The sequence below is a fragment of the Lithobates pipiens genome, unplaced genomic scaffold (genome assembly GCF_037356315.1).
Source record: "Lithobates pipiens isolate NorthernLeopardFrog02 unplaced genomic scaffold, aLitPip1_a1.2 Scaffold_19, whole genome shotgun sequence".
NCBI lineage: Eukaryota > Metazoa > Chordata > Amphibia > Anura > Ranidae > Lithobates > Lithobates pipiens.
In genome coordinates this window covers 496789086-496808759 of record NW_027507764.1, presented here as the reverse complement: position 1 = coordinate 496808759, position 19674 = coordinate 496789086, and the positions used below count along the sequence as shown (strand labels likewise).

At 43.6% G+C, this 19674-nt stretch overlaps 1 protein-coding gene across 2 annotated transcripts in view; it reads left to right on the top strand.

Moving 5' to 3' along the window:
• Positions 1-19674, top strand: part of RAD54B (RAD54 homolog B) — a 165589-nt gene that overhangs the window by 93226 nt on the left and 52689 nt on the right. For both annotated transcript variants that reach the window (XM_077493041.1, XM_077493040.1), the window contains exons 6-9: positions 481-643; positions 1268-1493; positions 10175-10382; positions 18280-18419. In XM_077493041.1, the coding sequence (XP_077349167.1) occupies positions 481-643; positions 1268-1493; positions 10175-10382; positions 18280-18419 (737 nt within the window). The remainder of the gene's footprint in view (positions 1-480; positions 644-1267; positions 1494-10174; positions 10383-18279; positions 18420-19674) is intronic.

Genomic DNA, 19674 nt, shown 5'->3' with positions numbered 1-19674 from the left:
GCTGGCACCTGTGCATGGACCTGTGTGTGTGATCGTCGCTGAACAGAGCTCGCAGGAATCATGCACCTGTGCAAATGCATGCGTCTTCCCTGACAGGACCTCATAACTAGGGTTACAAAGTACCTAGCAACATGAGATAAAATACTACACGTACTTTGCCCTTGATGGAACTGTGCAATAAATATTATGATAATAGATCTTCTTTAGGAATTATGGGAAGCCAGTTGACGATTCAGCAAATTGTACCTGTTCACGAAATATCAGTTTTGTATTCATCCATTCAAATAATTTTCTAAGACTAGAGCAGACAGAACCAGCAGCAGTTATACAACCAATCAGCTTCAACCTTTTTTATCAACGCTAAATTGAAAAGGCGTAATATAGGCGATGATTGCCATGCACAGCTCCGGTTTTAGTAATTTCACACCTGTGTATCTGTTGATATGCTTTGTTAATATGCTTGGTGTTGTCTTTTGGAAGGTTCTATCGTGATGCCCAGACCATTCGAACATCATCAGAGAATGTTGAGCAAGTCCAGTTTGCCCCTTGTAGATGTCGTGGTTGATCCTTATGTGGCTGTGCATCTGAGACCGCATCAGAAAGAAGGGATTCTGTTTCTTTACGAATGTGTCATGGGGATGAGGTAAATCTTAAGCTCTATGCTTCTTTAACGCGTTTTATGTATGGCCCCACTTACGATGCTATAAAATATGTTTCAGAATCATTTTTAGTAGTGTAATTGTTATATATCTTTCTCTCAAGGAAATAGGTTGATCAACCTAGAAAACACACAGACAACTCTAACTGCAATTTACTTTTACCAGGCTTGTAACTGTGGTAGGATACCAAAAGGTGCTGCAGTCATCAGAAACTGGAAGAAGTCATGTCATATTTTACATTCCGGGGACTGTTACATTGTAGGAACATTATATACTTATATAGCAGTCATGTATAATTTCACAGAAAGTAGTCAGGAAATATTATTGCATATATATTGTATATGAGTATATACTGTATGTATATATATATATATATATATATATATATATATATATATATATATATATATATATATGTATTTATATATATATATGTATTTAGTATGTGTGTGTGTGTGTGTGTATATGTGTATATGTATATATATATATATATATATATATATATATATATATATATAGTGAATAATCATATTTATTGTGCCCTTAAGTGTAAAGAGGAGCTCTTTATTGTGTTATTAGTTGATATATTCTTGGTCTCTTTCACATAGGGTCTCTGGTCAGTATGGAGCCATTCTGGCCGATGAGATGGGTTTGGGTAAAACACTTCAATGCATTGTCTTGATATGGACCCTTCTGCGCCAAGGGCCCTTCGGAGGCAAGCCTATTATAAAGAGAGCTTTGATCGTCACTCCCGGGAGTTTGGTGAAGAACTGGAAGAAAGAATTTCAGAAGTGGTTGGGCACAGAGAGAATGCGTGTGTTTTCAGTCGATCAGGTAATAACAATTATTGTCAACCACCCTACCATCCTACTGTAAAAAAAACAGCTGGGAGGTGGACGTCTATTTCTGGAGTAGCTTTTAGAAACTCCAGAAATAGCCCTCAGACGACCAGTGCACCCGGTAATGTCTGTGAACCAAGCTGTCATCAGGCAGCTTGACCTTATAGACACAATGTAAAGATCAAATTCAAATGGCTCTGTACCATCTGTTCGCTATGATGACTAGTCAAAGAAAATAATAATGTAAAAAGTACTACTGTATGTATCTGGGAGCCAGTCCTTTCTTCTTACAAGGCAGGAAGAAGGAACTAAAGAATGAACAATCATTCATTTATTAGTTTCAGAGTACAAGCTGCAGCAGATTTGGCAAGGGGGAGTTTGATTGTAGGATAATTTTTTAGCCCTTTCACATCCCCCTCCACCCCGATCGCCATCATATGACCTGTATATTAGAGTTAGACAATTCTGGCTAAAATTAGAAAACTTAGCTTAGAACAAAGTTCACAATTGTCAGCGTAACATCCTCTTTCACTATATACAAAAATATTGGGCTAACTTTACTGTTGCGTTTTTTTGTTTTTTTTCATTTATTCAAGTGAATTTTTTCCCAAAAAATTGCGTTTGAAAGAATTAGTGTGACATTCTCCCTTTATTCTCCAGCGTCTCTGCTAAAAACATATATATATATATATATATTAGAGGTCGACCGATATGGGTTTTTCTCTGGCCGATGCCGATATTTAGAAATCATGGCGGCCGATAGCCGATATATGATGCCGATTTTTTAGGGCCGATATGTTAGGCCGATTTTATTTTATTTTATTTATTTATTTTTAATCCCCCTTGATCTAACACACCTTTCCCACTGGGGCGTTTTAAGGCGCTTTTGGGCTAAAAATAGCGCCTGTAAAGTGCCTGTAAAATGGCTCCCCTGCAGTCTGTGTGAAAGACAGAGTGCTTTCACACTGAGGCGATGCGCTGGCAGGATCTTAAAAAAAAGTCCTGCAAGCAGCACGTTTGGAGTGGTGTATAAGGCTCCTCCACCACTCCTGCCCATTGATATGAATGGGCACCACTGCCGAAGCGCATGCAATGCGATTTGGCAGCGGTGCTTCATGGGCGCATTTAACCTCTTCCTTGGCCGCTAGCTGGGTTATATGTGCCCCATTAGCAGCCAAATAGCACCGCTAAAATGATGGTAAAGAGCCGCTAAAACTTGCGTTTTACCATCAACGCCTGCCCGCTCCAGTGTGAAAGCAGCCTTCATAAGTGATACAGAAAATGTCTTACACTTAAACATTTATTAAACAAAACAAACCTCCAATCAGTTTACTTGTATGTATGATTTAGATAAAAAAAAAAAAAAAATATATATATATATATATATATATATATTAAATAAAAACAGGTAGTCAAAACTTTTGGACAAAAAAAAAAAATGGGCCAACTTTACTGTTTTTATTTTATTTTTTAAATGGTGTATTTTTTTCCCAAAAAAATGCATTTGAAAGACCTCTGTGCAAATGCCGTGTGACATAAAATATTGCAACAACCGCTATTTTATTCCCTAGGATCTCTGCTAAAAAATATATATATCATTTTTGGGGGGTCTAAGTGATTTTCTGGCAGAAAATAAAGGATTTTTACTTGTAAGCAACAAGTGTCAGAAAAGATTTAGGGTCCTTTCACACGGGGCGGATCAGTTCTGATCCGCCCCGTGGATGTCCGTTTGCTCAGCGGGGATCACTCCGCCGATCCCCGCTGAGCAGGGAGATGACAGGTCTGTCTCTGCACACTGCGCAGGGACGGACCTGTCACAGCGCCGCTCTCCCCTATGGGAGATCGGATGACGACGGACCGCAGTGCCCGTCGTCATCCGATCCGCAGACGGATGGAAAAATAGCTTTTTCCTCCGTCACACTTTTTCGGATCGGAGCGGGTCGGATGTCAGCGGACATGTCACCGCTGACATCCGACGCTCCATAGAGCTCTATGGAGCACCCGTTCAGGTCCGCCTGAAAAACTGACAGGCGGGCCTGAACGGCACGTTGGTGTGAAAGAGGCCTTAGTCTTTAAATGGTTAAACTGAGAACTTCTACACACTGAGATGACTTAATTCATTCAAGTGTAAACATTGTATCATTTAGTTCTTTTCTTGGCAGTCTGCCCAGAGAGGAGGAAAGTGTTGCTATGACGACTCAGTCAACTTAGACTGACTTCTATACAGAAGCCATTTCAAAGTCCCGCTGTAGTTCTAAATCGGCTTTTTATCAGCACAAATCGGCCGATGCCGATTATTTAAAAAACGGCAAATATCGGCCGGCCGATATATCGGTCGACCTCTAATATATATATATATATATATATATATATATATATATATATATATATATATATATAAAATGTTTGGGGGGTTCGAAGTAATTTTCTAGCAAAAAAATAGTAATTTTAACTTGTAAGCAACAAGTGCCAGAAAAAGGCTTAGCCTTCAAGTGGTTAAACTAACCTCATTTGAAGACCGAAGTTCATCCCTTTGATCTAAAAGCACCAAATGATACATTGTTTTTTTTCTTGGCGCTTAGCAACGTAGTAAACGTTGCCTTTTTTTTGTTTGTTTTTTTGACAGCTCTGAGCAAAGAAAGGCTCGGCACTTGTTACATAAATCGTGGAAATGCTGGACTAATATCGCAATTTTTTTTAAACAATCATGCAGCTCTAATATTAATCATGTATATTAAATTGGATGAGAATTGGTTATTAAACTGCATAAGGGGTTATTTACTGTTAAAACAATAAAATATGCGTAACTCCCCTCCAAAAGTTTGTGCTGTCAGTGGGGAGTGTAGATAAATTAAAAAATAACTTTTAGATGTGTTTGTTAGTGGGTACTGAAAATTGTAGCAACGTACACACTCTCACACTTAGGTTGGACTGAATGGACCGGTGTCTTTCTTCAACCTTACCAACCATGTAACCCCTCAACTCTCCTGTTAGTAAGGGTGAGCGCCTCAGAATCAGTACTCCATTTTTTTATACATATACAGCATCTCACAAAGTACACCCCTCACATTTTTGTAAATATTTTATTTATCTTTTCATGTGACAAGGCTGAAGAAATTACACTTTGCTACAATGTAAAATAGTGAATGTATAGCTTGTATAACAGTGTACATTTGATGTAATTTAAAAACAACTCAACACACAGCTATTAATGTCTAAACCACTGGCAAAAAAAGTGAGCTATGTGAAAATGTCCAAATTGGGCCCAATTAGCCATTTTCCCTCCCCGGAGTCATGTGACTCGTTAGTGTTACAAGGTCTCAGGTGTGAATGGGGAACAGGAGTGTTAAATTTGATGTTATCGCTCTCACTCTCTCATACTGGTCACTGGAAGTTCAACATGGCACCTCATGGCAAAGAACTCTCTGAGGATCTGAAAAAATAATTGTTGCTCTACATAAAGATGGCCTAGGCTATAAGAAGATTGCCAAGACCCTGAAACTGAGATGCAGCACAGTGCCCAAGACCATACAGCGGTTTACCTGGACAGATTCCACTCAGAACAGGCCTCGCCATGGTCGACCAAAGAAGTTCAGTGCTCAGCATCATATCCAGAGGTTGACTTTGGGAAATAGACATATAAGTACTGCCAGAATTGCTACAGAGGTGGAAGGGATGGGGGGTCAGCCTTTCAGTGCTCAGACCATACGCCGCATACTGCATAAAATTGGTCATGGCTGTTGTCCCAGAAGGCAGCCTCTTCCAAACACAATGCACAAGAAAGCCCCAAACAGTTTGCTGAAGACAAGCAGACTAAGAACCATGTCCTGTGGTCTGAGACCAAGATAAACTTATTTGGTTTAGATGGTGTCAAGCGTGTGGGGCGGCAACCAGGTGAGGAGTACAGTCAGCATGGTGGTGGGAGTGTCCTGGTCTGGGGCTGCATGAGTGCTGCCGGCACTGGGGAGCTACAGTTCATTGAGGGAACCATGAATGCCAACATGTATTGTGACACACCAAAGCAGAGCATGATCCCCTCCCTTCGGAGACTGGGCTGCAGGGCAGTATTCCAACATAATGACTCCAAACACACCTCCAAGGTGACTACTGCCTTGCTAAAGAAGCTGAGGGTAAAGGTGATGGACTAGCCAAGCATGTCTCCAGAACTAAACCCTATTGAGCACCTGTAGGGCATCTTCAAACAAAAGGTGGCGGAGCGCCAAGTCTCTAACATCCACCAGCTCTGTGATGTCGTCATGGAGGAGTGTAAGAGGACTCAAGTGGCAACCTGTGAAGCTCTGGTAAACTCCATGCCGAAGAGGGTTAAGGCAGTGCTGGAAAACAATGGTGACCACACAAAATCTTGACACTCTTGGGCCCAATTTAGGCATTTTCACTTAGGAGTGTACTCACTTTTGTTGCCAGCAGTTTAGACATTAATGGCTGTATGTTGAGTTATTTTGACGGGCCAGCACATTTACACTGTTATACAAGCTGTACACTCACTACTTTACATTGTAGCAAAGTGTAATTTCTTCAGTGTTGTCACATGAAAAGATAAAATGTTTACAAAAATGTGAGGGGTGTACGCTCTTTTGTGAGATACTGTATGTCCTGATTGCAGCGACATTATCTGCAAGCTGTATCCAGAGCAACTTCCTAACAATATTTGTCGTTTAGCTTTAGTTACGTCAACCTTTCATGTGCACACGTGACTTGGTCTACAAGGAGCCATGTGCCGCCATATTCTGCCAGTAAAAGTGTGATAATCAGCTGCTGCTGGAGGGCACACAGATTCAAAGAAAGTTCATACAAATCTACAGCAATCTTTTTTTGCACATGAGCTGAGGCTCTCTCGGCTCTCTCGCTTCTTATTGGATATTGGCTTCTGCTGCTGTCAATCACAGCCAGGGAGGAGGGAGCAGGGGATGTCTTATGGACACATAGAGGCAGCTCGGGAACATACTCGCATGAGTACCCCAATAGCAAGCAGCTTGCTATGGTTGACACTTGGCGGGGGCAGGGACCAGGAGCACCAGCGGGGGACCTGAGAAGAGGAGGCTCTGGGCTGCTTTGTGCAAAACCATTGCACAAAGCAGTTAAGTATAACATGTTTGTCACTTATATAAAAAAAAAAAAAATAACCTTTAGAATTACTTGAATTAAACCTACAGCTCATGATACAGTAGTTTGATCAGTAGGATCAGTGGCGGCCCGTCCATAGGGGGCGCCCGGGCGCCGCCCCCCCTCTCCCTAGGTGTAAAAAAAAGTAAAAAAAAAAAAAAAACGGGCCCTTTAAGACATTAAAAAAAAAAATGTCATTTAACAATTTGACATAGTGTACTGTGGCGCCGGTCACAGTGCACTATGAGAAGCGCCACGTCGATGCAATCACAAGATTGCATCCATGGCGCTTCATTTGCGGGTTAAAAACCCGCCTTGCGGCGCACTGCAGAACGCCGACTAGCTTCCGCCCGTAAAATCACTGTGATTCTACGGGCGGGAGCATTGTCATTCTTAGACAGGCAGTCACTTCCGGCTTTCGGCTGCTTCACAAAACCCGGAAGTGACGTCGGCAGCTCCGTTCCTTAGCCCGAGCGGAGCTGTCAGACAGTGAGACAGGTGAGTCACCGCATAAAGGCTTTCTAGTTTCTACTTTGTTGAGAATGTTCATGCATTTAGCTGAATGAATGCAAAAAGCTTTCACAGCCAGAAAGGTTTCCCCAGGCCAGGCGACTTTTGCCGTGGCCAATCGGAGAATGAGCTCTGAAGGGGGAACTCCACGCCAAATTTCTGAAAAAAAATTTGACGTGGGTTCCCCCTCCGAGAGCATACCAGGCCCTTAGGTCTGGTATGGATTCCAAGGGGAACCCCCTACGCCGAAAAAACGGCGTGGGGGTCCCCCCCAGATCCACACCAGACCCTTATCCGAGCACGCTACCCGGCCGGCCAGGAAAGGGGGTGGGGACGAGCGGGCGCCCCCCCCCCCTCCTGAGCCGTACCAGGCTGCGTGCCCTCAACATGGGGGGGTGCCTTGGGGGAGGGGGGGGGGTGTGCGGCCCCCCCACCCCAAAGCACCTTGTCCCCATGTTGATGAGGACAAGGGCCTCTTCCCGACAACCCTGGCCGTTGGTTGTCGGGGTCTGCGGGCTGGGGGCTTATCGGAATCCGGGAACCCCCTTTAAAAAGGGGGGCCCCAGATCCTATGTGAAAAAATGTACAATGTACAATGTACCCCTACCCATTCACCTGTGAAAAAAAGTACAAAAAAAACACAACACAGGGTCTTCCGTCTTCGGGGGTCTTCTCGCCGGACTCCTCCGCTATCTTCTTGTAGCTCTTTTGCTAGCGGAGGAGCCCGGCTTTCTTCCTCGCCGCCGGCCTCTTCTTCTGACTTCGGGGGTCTTGTCCCCCTCTTCGGTTCTTCTGCCGGGCCACCGCGCCTTCTTATAGCTCTTTTACAGGCGGTGGCCCGGTCTTCTATCGCCGCCGCCCGTTCTTCTTCTTCTTCTTCTTCTTCTCCTTCTTCTCCAGGAGATGTTGCCTCGACGATCTCCCTGGCCGGAATGCCAGGGACGCGCTGCGCTGCCACTTATATAGGGACAATGAGGCGGTGTCACATGGGTTGGTCACATGGGTTGATGTCACAGTCACCATGTGACATCAACCCATGTGACATCAACCCATGTGACACCGCCCCATTGTCCCTATATAAGTGGCAGCGCAGCGCGTCCCTGGCATTCCGGCCAGGGAGATCGTCGAGGCAACATCTCCTGGAGAAGAAGGAGAAGAAGAAGAAGAAGAAGAACGGGCGGCGGCGGCGACAGAAGACCGGGCCACCGCCTGTAAAAGAGCTATAAGAAGGCGCTGTGGCCCGGCAGAAGAACCGAAGAGGGGGACAAGACCCCCGAAGTCGGGAGAAGAGGCCGGCGGCGAGGAAGAAAGCCGGGCTCCTCCGCTAGCAAAAGAGCTACAAGAAGATAGCGGAGGAGTCCGGCGAGAAGACCCCCGAAGACGGAAGACCCCCGGAGCTGTGCAATAAAATATTTTAACCCTGTGTTGTGTTTTTTTTGTACTTTTTTTTCACAGGTGAATGGGTAGGGGTACATTGTACCCCATACTCATTCACATAGGGTGGGGGGCCGGTATCCGGGGCCCCCTTATTAAAGGGGGCTCCCGGATTCCGATAAGCCCCCTGCCCGCAGACCCCGACAACCAACGGCCAGGGTTGTCGGGAAGAGGCCCTTGTCCTCATCAACATGGGGACAAGGTGCTTTGGGGTGGGGGGCCGCACGCCCCCCTCCCCCAAGGCACCCCCCCATGTTGAGGGCCTGGTACGGCTCAGGAGGGGGGGGCCGCCCGCTCGTCCCCACCCCCTTTCCTGGCTGGCCGGGTAGCGTGCTCGGATAAGGGTCTGGTGTGGATCTGGGGGGACCCCCACGCCGTTTTTTCGGCGTAGGGGGTTCCCCTTGGAATCCATACCAGACCTAAGGGCCTGGTATGCCCTCGGAGGGGGGAACCCACGCCAATTTTTTTTTTTAGATTACATAAGGGGCGTGTTTTATGAGAAGTGGGAGGGGCCAAAATGATGGGCGGGGTCTGGCGCCCCCCCATCCAAAAACTTCACCAGCCGCCACTGAGTAGGATGTGGAGCGTTTTAATGTAAAGAATGGGGTTTACGTAATAATCAAGAATCTCTGGGATTCCTCCCGAATGGAGAGTTCCTTGAGAGTAGGTCACAGTTGGGGAAAAGCTTTTTTTGTAAAAAAAAAAAAAAAAAAAATACAATCCTCTTTTACCTACAGTGCTCTAGAAATATCTTATTCTATTGTGAGAGATTACCCATACTCTACAAGTTTTAAAGTGGTTGTTACATTGAAAAGACAGAGAATCAGACAGACAGAGCTAACAGGCGGGGGGGGTAGATGGGGATAGAGGAAAGCTACGGATGATGGAGGCACATAAACTGACCATGGTAATCAGGGTTAAACAACCATGATTATTATGGTCAGCACACAGGAACTGGCAGGATCAGACAGTTTTTTTTACAGCTTAGGCCGCGTACACACGGGCGGACTGTTCGCCCAACTTTGTTAGGCAGACAGTCTGATGAACAAAGTTTTTCGGAATTTCCGTAAGACAGTCCGCTGAAACTTGGTTTCAGCGGACAGCCCGCTCGTGTGTAGGCTTGTTCGACAAACTAAGTTTCGCGCATGCTCAGAAAGGATTTACACGGCGAAGGTTGCATTGCAGTGTATTGGACGTCGAATTTCTCGTCCCGTCGTACGTGCCGTTCACGTCATCGCGCACGCTTTCAGCGGACTGTTCGTTCATCGTGTGTGGTCAAGTCCGTTCATGCAAATTTTGAGCGGACTGTTTGTCGGATTGTTTGACGAACAATGTTGGGCGAACAGTCCGCCCGTGTGTACGCGGCCTTAGAGAGGGGCAGGTTTGACAGCACTGTGCTGTTTAACCTGCTATAAGGGAACAGGAGCTTTCTCTCTTTTTTTTTTTTTGGGTTACAAACACTTTGTCAGTAAACTAGTATAAGTCTAATATGAAACCACTTTCTAGAGATTCTTGATGTGTATGTTGCAGAATTCCGAGTGCACTATGTCTGTATAAATCATTGAAGATCAATTTCTGTTATTGTTGTTATGGTCTGCTTGTGCACAGGATCACAAAGTGGAAGAATTTATCAACTCTCCCCTGTATCCCGTACTGATCATTAGCTATGAGATGTTGTTACGCTCTTTGGACCAAATCCAGAGCCTGGGCTTCGACCTAATCATCTGTGACGAGGGGCATCGCTTAAAGAACAGCTCCATAAAAACCACACTGGCACTCAGCAGTTTGTCTTGCAGCAAAAGAATCATTCTTTCAGGTAAATACACAAACTGTTGGCAGTACTTGGCGGGGAATAAAGTAAAAAAAAAAAGCTGTAATGTTGCCCATAGTTGGGACAATCCTTTTTGGAAAAGCGATGATAAGCACTAACAGTTATAGACTCTCGGTGACTGTAGGTTTTTCCAAAGGAATTCTGTCTTCCAAGGACATGTTGAGAACAGACAAATTCTTGTAAATTGTTGCTTCACCCAAATGCAGGACCACTAGTGTATAGGTCAAATATAGCCTAATATTATAGAGCAGAGCAGGGGCAGGCAACCATAAAGAGGTGGAGATCTACCTGAACAACAAGGGACAAGTCAAAAATCACCGGGCACAGTGTTGCCTCCTCACGCCTGATCTTAATCTCTAACTGCCGTACTACCGTGTCGCAATCATGGGTTTAAATCGGGTAGTGTGGAAGCAACATATCGCCTCATCACCACTTTTCAACACACACTCGGATCACTTTACAGAGGAGCAGCAGTGCTTGCTGCACTTGTGAAAAAGGCCTTAGTTGTATTCTACATTGGCATGCTTAGGGCTCGTTCACACGTAACGTTTGGGGATGGTAAAACAGCAGGATATATTAGAAGTTAATGGCTAAGCTCAGAACCCACAGAAAAGCTGCAGGTACACTGCACTTTCGGTGTGGGTAAACCACAGTGCATCCGTATGAAAGCAGTCCTATACTAATATGCCCAGTGTATTGCTTCATATTGACCTGAAGATCGCTTCTTTCCTGCTGCTGACACCACTCTGGAGGCCGCTAGGCGGGATAAGAAGTGGTGTGCAGTTGGTATTTGCATGGGACAGGAGCCAGCACTACAGAGGAGGCATCAGCTTATGTGGCTCTTGCTCCCTTATACAGCTCCAACTAGAGGTCGACCGATATGGGTTTTTCTCTGGCCGATGCCGATATTTAGAAATCATGGCGGCCGATAGCCGATATATGATGCCGATTTTTTTGGGCCGATATGTTAGGCTGATTTTTTTTTTTTTTAATCCCCCTTGATCTCATAAAATCTAACACACCTTTCCCACTGGGACATTTTTCAGGTGCTTTTGGGCTAATATTTGCGCCTGTAAAGTGCCTGCAAAACGGCTCCCCTGCAGTCTGTGTGAAAGACAGAGTGCTTTCACACTGAGTGCCCGTTCACACAGGGGCGACACGACTTGCAGCGCGACTCAGACGCAACCTGCACACGACTTCAGCAGCGACTTGCAAAACGACGACTGTATAGAAGTCAATGCAAGTCGCCTGAAGTCGCCCCAAAAATAGTACAGGAACCTTTTTCTAAGTCGGAGCGACTTGAGTCGCTCTTATTAGAACGGTTCCATAGTACAGAACGGAGCGCGACTTGTCAGGCGACTAAGTCGCCTGACAAGTCGCGGTAGTGTGAACGGGCACTAAGGCGATGCGCTGGCAGGATCTTAAAAAAAGTCCTGCAAGCAGCACGTTTGGAGTGGTGTATACCGCTCCTCCACCACTCCTGCCCATTGATATGAATGGGCACCACTGCCGAAGCGCATGCAATGCGATTTGGCAGAGGTGCTTCACGGGCGCATTTAACCTCTTCCTCGGCCGCTAGCTGGGTTTTATGTGCCCCACTAGCAGCCAAATAGCGCCGCTAAAATGATGGTAAAGAGCCGCTAAAACTTGCAGCGTTTTACCATCAACGCCTGCCCGCTCCAGTGTGAAAGCGGCCTTCATAAGTGATACAGAAAATTTCTTACATTTAAACATTTATTAAACAAAACAAACCTCCAATCAGTTTACTTGTATGTATGATTTAGATTAAAAAAAAACCTATATATTAAATAAAAACAGGTAGTCAAAACTTTTGGACGAAAAAAAAAATGGGCTAACTTTACTGTTTTTAATTTTTTTTTTTTAAATAGTGTATTTTTTCCCCAAAAAAATGCATTTGAAAGACCTCTGTGCAAATGCCGTGTGACATAAAATATTGAAACAACAGCTATTTTATTCCCTAGGATCTCTGCTAAAAAAAATATATATAATTTTTGGGGGGTCTAAGTGATTTTCTGGCAGAAAATACATGACTTTTACTTGTAAGCAACAAGTGTCAGAAAAGATTTAGTCTTTAAATGGTTAAACTGAGAACTTCTACACACTGAGATGATTTCATTCATTCAAGTGTAAACATTGTATCTTTTTGTTCTTTTCTTGGCAGGCTGCCCAGAGAGGAGGAAAGTCGTTTCTATGACAACTTACATTGACTTCTATTACAGAAGTCATTTCCAAGTCCCGCTGTTCTAAATCGGCCTTTTTATCCGCACAATCGGCCGATGCCGATTAATTAAAAAACGGCAAATATCAGCCGATATATCGGTCGACCTCTAGCTCCAACTTTACAAGTAGTCCGTCTGCATTGAGAGATCTATCAGTCACCTGTCCGTGATCTACCGGTAGATCACGATCTACAGATTGCTGACCCCCATTATAGAGCCTTATTTCAAACTGCACGTGGCTGTTTAGGCTTTTTAGTCATCATCAGTGCAGTGTATGGAAACTATGTCTTCTTTTGGATTACCCTCGGGACACCCCCCTACCCTCACTATGCTTTTCTACTTCCTTTCCTCTGACTTTCTTTGTTTTCTTCTTTCTTGACTCTTATGCGTGAAACACCATCTTATTCAGGATCTTCAACACCACTTATAGTTTTGAATATTTTTTTTTCCATGGTTTGGCTGTTTATGCATAACAAGGATTCCCGTTTACAATGGTTGTATTAGAGATTTTGAGACCTGTTCCGCTGTGATTTCTTTGCTCCAGTATGTTAGGTTGTTCTGCTTATTTATGGACTTATAATGTTTTTCTGCACACTTTCGCCCTTGCTGTATACAGAATTGGTGTTATAATGATTATGGAATATAGGGGGCGCTAGTAAGAATAGTGTGCACTATTAAATGATGTATCAAAATATGCAAAATATTGCTCACAGAATTAATATGAAATAAAAAATAAATATAAAGTAACAAGATACTGCAATTCAAAAAATTGTCTATAACCCAAATAATGACTGATGTGCAATCAAAAACAAAGTGAATAATATAATTACATATATATATAGAAAGCGTACATATTTAAAAGCCACTGATTCAGGACAATCATGAGATCAGTGAATAATATCTCCTATTGGTGCAAAATACAATCTATCGAAAAATAAATATAGTCCATAAGTCCATCCAGCTTGAGTCTTCTTTTCCACAATGTGCAATGCCACCCAATGACTACTGGATACACTAAACACTCACTAGGAAGCCTGTGATCACTTAATTAACAGTAGCCAATGTGTACCTGATTTGCACTTCATGTAATTCCAAGGCAGGACCAGCTTATATGTGTGTTGACAAATTAATGGACTCTCCTTCCAAGCATGTGACCCAAGGAGAAAAAAAGATTTCTTTATCATACATCACGGGACACAAAGCCACAGTAATTACTGTATTGGTTATATAGGCACCTTTAGGTGATGGACACTGACACACCCTAGACAGGAAGTTTAGCTCACTAGATAACCCCTCCCCTTACTGGGAGTAATTCAGTTTTTTCGCTAGTGTCTTAGGTTTTGGTCACGAGTAAAGATGTGCTGTCCTGAGCTCCACTGGAATATTCCTTTGCTGGGCAAGCTACACAACCAAATCCATTTAAAGTGACTTTTTAGGAAGAAAGTAGGTTTTGCCTGTAACGCTTCTCTTTTTAGAGAGCTGGACCCCGGGATCCAGTGCTTGGTTTTTTCAGCCATATTTCACTGGCGGGGTGCTTTATAGGTCCAGGAGTGTGAATCCCCTGATAAAAAGGGTTGCCGGTCCCTGAAGGTTTTGTAAACTGAGCCCTCCTTGAGTGGTGAAGATTGAGTCTGTCTGGTTTACCACAGAACCCTGCAGCTGGTTAAGGTAAGTGGAGATTCCTAAGGAATTTTCAAATTCTTATGGGTTTTCTCCTTTAAGTAAAATGTTGTCATGCCTAAAGTCGCCACAAGGGCTGTCAAGAGCATGTACCTGATTCCGTGCTTGTCAGTCTCACTCTGTGTCATTACAAGCTGCACGCTTCCTCCAGCCCAAACCCCATGTAAGATGTTGGAACCGGGGGGGCTTTTCTTTAAAATCCCCCACCTGGACTGGTTTTTCTTCTCTCAAGAAGGCTGAAGGGAGTATGGGTCAGTCGGTGGTATGCTGTGTTGCCATCGCCATAGTACGGCAGTTTTCTCCAGCAGCTCTCCTCCACCCCAGCCCCCCCCACATACCGAACCAGTCGGATCGGAGCCCTGCTCGGTTGGGAAAGCAGTCTTTTTGAAAAAAAGTGAGGGGGGGGCATGGTGGGAAATGGGGGGACGGGGCTTAACAGCCTCACAGGCGCAGAGGCTGTGTAGGCTATAAGTACACCTTTTGCAAGTGCATTCAGCTGATGGAGGGACATAGAGTAGACCGGGAAATGTGAGTGTTGGTGAGACAGGAATTCCCAGGACACGTTTACTTAAGCATCAGCCTGAGCCTTGATAGCAGCGGCAGTTGCTGGACTATTTGCTCAGCAGTGGGTGCATTTTCTGGTAGTACCTCTGCATTTGTGCTTGGCACTATGGGCAGAGGGGGAGGTACAAATACCACAAAAAACAAGGGCTCAAAGGGATCTCCTTCAGTCTCTGAGGACCCTCCCTCTGGGTGCTGTCAGGGGTTGCAACTGCTTCCCGGCATTTCAGCCCCTGTATATATTACTGAGGAGGTTAGCGGCTTTAATCTTCACAGAGTTCTCAAGGGTCTGGCAGGAGGATTTTTAAGACAGATGGGCGGTCTCCACAATAGCTCTAGGTTACAAACTAGAGATTCGAGAATTCCTGTCTCCTCGTTTTCTCGGGTCAAATGTTTCCAAAGATCCAGAGTAAAAGAAGTCTCTCCTTCAAGCGTTAGAAGGACTTTTGTCACAAAAAGTGATCATGATGGTCCCCATGGAAGAGCAGGGGTTAGGGTTTTATTCAAACCTTTTCACGGTTCCAAAACCAAATAGAGATGTCACATCCATTCTAGATCTCAAAGATCTAAATCGTTTCCTGAAAATTCGCTCTTTTTTTGTACGGCATCAATTCAATCAGGTATAACAACCTGCTATTGATAGATTGGTCGGTAGCCCGCTTGGGCCAAAGCATGGTCACCACAGTCAACTACCTGCAATTACCTAGGTTGGGTCCTCAAGCTAGAGAAATCTTCTGTAAAGCCAGTAAGAAGACTAGAGTACTTGGGTCTGGTTATAGATACAACCCAGAAGAGGGTGTTTTTACCCCAGGCAAAGATCAGCGCCATAAAGGAGCTGGTTCAGGTGGTCAGGGTAAAGAATGATCCTTCTATTAGCCTTTGCATGAGATTGTTGGGAAAGATAGTGGCTTCATTTATTCAGAGATTGTAAAAATGGGGGTAGAGGCCACGTCCAGTACCACCACGTCCAGACCTGCTATCACAGGGACCAGTGTTCCATCCTACCTTACAAACGCTAAATTTAATGGTTTGGCTATTAAAAGCCACATTCTAAAGAATCATGGGCTTTCATGCTCGGTGATATCTACCTTGATTAATGCAACAAAGCCAGCTTCCAGAGTAATTTATTATAGAGTCCAGGAGGAATGTTTCCTGGTGTGAATCCAGGGGTTGGCATCCCAGAAAGTATGTCATAGGTAGAATCCTTGCATTTCTGCAAATGGGGTTAGAGATGAAGCTGGCCTTGAGTACCATCAAAGGCCAGGTCTCGGCCATAGCGACCACTTGCTTCACATTCTTTTGTCCAAAGCTTTATATAGGGGGTAACGTGGCTTAATCCACTGGTTAGAACACCCCTCAACCCTTGGGACTTTCATTTAGTTCTGTCGGCATTACACAAACAGTCTTTTGACCGATACAACATATTCCCTTGGTCCTGTTGACAAGGAAGCTAGTTTTTCTGGTAGCTATATCTTCTGCAAGAAGGGTGTCAGAATTGGCTGCTCTTTCTTCTTAAGAGACATATTTATTCATTCACAAGGATAGAGTAGTATTGCGTCCTCATCCTAGTTTTTTTCCGAGGGTGGTTTCAGGTTTTCATCTAAACCAGGATATTGTTCTACCTTCATTTTTTTTCCAGAACCCTGTTATATGGAAGAAAAATCACTATATTCTTTGGATGTAGTGAGAGCAGTCAAAATCTATTTGGAGGCAACTGCTCAGATTCGGAAAACTGATGCTTTGTTTGTGTTGCCTGGAGGTCCTAGGAAAGGACAGGCAGCGTCGAAATCTACTATTGCTAAGTGGATTCGGCAAGTAATTATTTAAGCTCGTGGTTTGAAGAGGAAAGTTCCACATTTTCAAAGTGCACTATACCAGGGCTGTTAATGCTGCATGGGCGGTGAATCACCAAGCCTCCATTGCTCAAATCTGTAAGGCCACAACTTGGTCTTCAGTCCATACATTCACCAGATTCTATCAGGTGGATGTAAGAAAACATGAGGATATCGCCTTTGGGCGCAGTGTGCTGCAGGCAGCAGTATAGGTCCTTGGGTCTGATTGTACCCTACTTTTGTTTGTGTCTCGCTCCCCTCAGATAGCATTGCTCTGGGACATCCCATACAGTAATTACTGTGGCTCTGTGTCCCGTGATGTACGATAAAAAAAATAGGATTTTTATAACCGTTTACCTGTAAAATCCTTTTCTTGGAGTACATCACGGGACAAAGAGGTTCCTCCCCTCTTTCTGATTGCACGTGTATTGTTTGCTACAAATCTGAGGTACTTCCAGTAAGGGGAGGGGTTATATAGGGAGCTAAACTTCCTGTCTAGGGTGTGCCAGTGTCCATTATCTAAAGGTGTCTATATAACCCATACAGTAATTACTGTGGCTCTGTGTCACTCCAAAAAAAGGGATTTTACAGGTAAGCTGTTATTTTCTCATAGTGTAGTAAAATGTATTCATTAAAGGACGTTAAATCAACAAAGTGTCGTGGAAGTCGCTCTGCCGTATACGTAGCCAGAAGTGACGTACCAAAGGCTCCTCCCATTAATGATTTTCTGTACGCTCTCACCCTTGGTGTATATAGAATTCATGTTTTCTGTACATTGGCTCCAAGTGTACTTGCCCATGTTAACCACTCGCTGATGACCCTATAGGGGTTTTTATTGCTACAGGGCGACCGCTCTGTGCAGAATAACATATAAATACCTGTTTCTGCACTTCCAGGTAGAGGGGCGTGTTGTGAATAGTCACAGCAGAAGCTGATCAACGGGTGCCGGGCCAATGGACGAACAGCAGCACCCAGTGATCGGCAAGGAGACACACTGGATGGAACTCTGCATATGTAAACAATGTGCTGGATTTTGTTTCCCTGCAAAGCATGGAATAAAATACAGCACACCTCTTGGTAAAAACACCTGAAAGTAAACAAAAAAACACTGGTTAGGCAGACAGTTAACCCTTTGGTTGCCCTGGATGTTTAACCCCTTCCCAGTCAGTGTCATTAGTACACTGATAGTGCATATTTTTAACACTGATAACTGTATTTGTGTCATATTATTATATTATATATAATATATTATTATAATATATTTGTTGACAGCGTTGTGTGACTCCCCAATTGTCAGTTAAAAGTAATGCACTGCTCTATAGCAAAAAATGGCCTCATTAAATCTTCTGAAAGGCAAGTGGCTGAGCTAAGCTAATAAAAATCATTGAACAAGGAAGTTTTGGCTTCTATGGAGCAGAGCTTGGGACCCAGCAAGACAGTATAACTGGTATGAAAACATATTCTCCATTTCTTTGCTGTTCCAGTAAACTGACAGTCGTAATATGTGATGTGTAGTGTAAAATGTTACACACAGTAGATGTTTAACAAGGAATTTGTTTATTCTTCCAGGTACTCCTATACAAAATGATCTACAGGAGTTTTTTGCTTTAATAAACTTTGTTAATCCAGGAATACTTGGATCTTTGACTACTTATAGAAAAATATACGAGGAACCTATTTTACAATCCCGTGAACCTTCAGCATCCAAAGTAAGTATAGAAAATGTAGTATACAGCATGGCAGGCGAGATCAGGGTTCTCAAGGAACCCATGGCATTCCCAAAGAGTTATCGTGTAGTTTCATGCTGCCATGCTTGATTAGTTTGAAAACTACTGACATAAAAATTTGGCTTTACGACTGTGACATCCTGCACTGCTTTTCACAGAAGACCTTAAAAATATGCAGGAGTATAAAAACTGCCCATTGGCTTTCCTTATTAACAAGCTGATTTAATAATTTTTACATTATTTTGTTTGTATAATTTTAAATTGCTTGCTTGGTCCAGACAAACTATTTCATTCACTAACACATGCCGCAGCTGTCAGCACTGTATGAACTTTATGTAGCTGAAGCTACATACAGTATACACTACAGCACTGTGATCTGGCAGCGGGATGGTGACTTTACATCCTGTTTCTCAAATGAAAACGACTCTGTTGAGTGCTGCTCAGCCATTCACAGTAAAGGTGGACATAGATGAAGCGAAATTTGCCAGTTCAGCAGGGACTCTTTCCTTTTTGGGTTATTATATTGTACAGTATTGTATTTTTATTTTTTTTTAACATGATGTAAATATGTTTTTATGACAAAGATGTGCTGCCACATGAAGTCCCATATTGTAACAGGTTATGTTTTTCTTTTTTTGTTTAATACATTTATTGCAGATTGTGAAAAGGTACAAAATATTAGCCAACAAGGCTCTCATTGAAAAGATCAAGGGTACATAGTGAACAGACAATTTGCAATGGAAAAGCAATATAAATATAACACAAACACACAATATGTGCAGGTTCCATGAAATGTACATTAGATCCTTGTTACCAATTATGGGGTAGTATAATGGAGACTGCGAGCACATTTTACTATTTAACATAGTAAAAGAGAGAGAGCAGGGAAGTTAGAAAAAAGAGAAGAAAGGAGAAAAACAAAGATAAGAGAGAATCAGATGCATTGTGGCTATTGCCAGATACAAAAATAGTCCATAGGTCTGAAGGAACAATTGAATGAAGCAATCAGCAACATGTTAGGCCCAGAGATAGTATCTAGGTACAATTTATAGGATTTGAACTGTAACCAGCAGGCCCATATTTTATAGTGTTTATAAACTGAACCCCTAGAAATAAGCCCCGGTTCACACTGGTGCGACATGCTCTCTGACTTTCAGAGCACATATTGCATTACAAGTTGCACCCCATTAAGTGCAATGGAACCATTCTAATAGGAGTGACATGAGTCACTCTGACT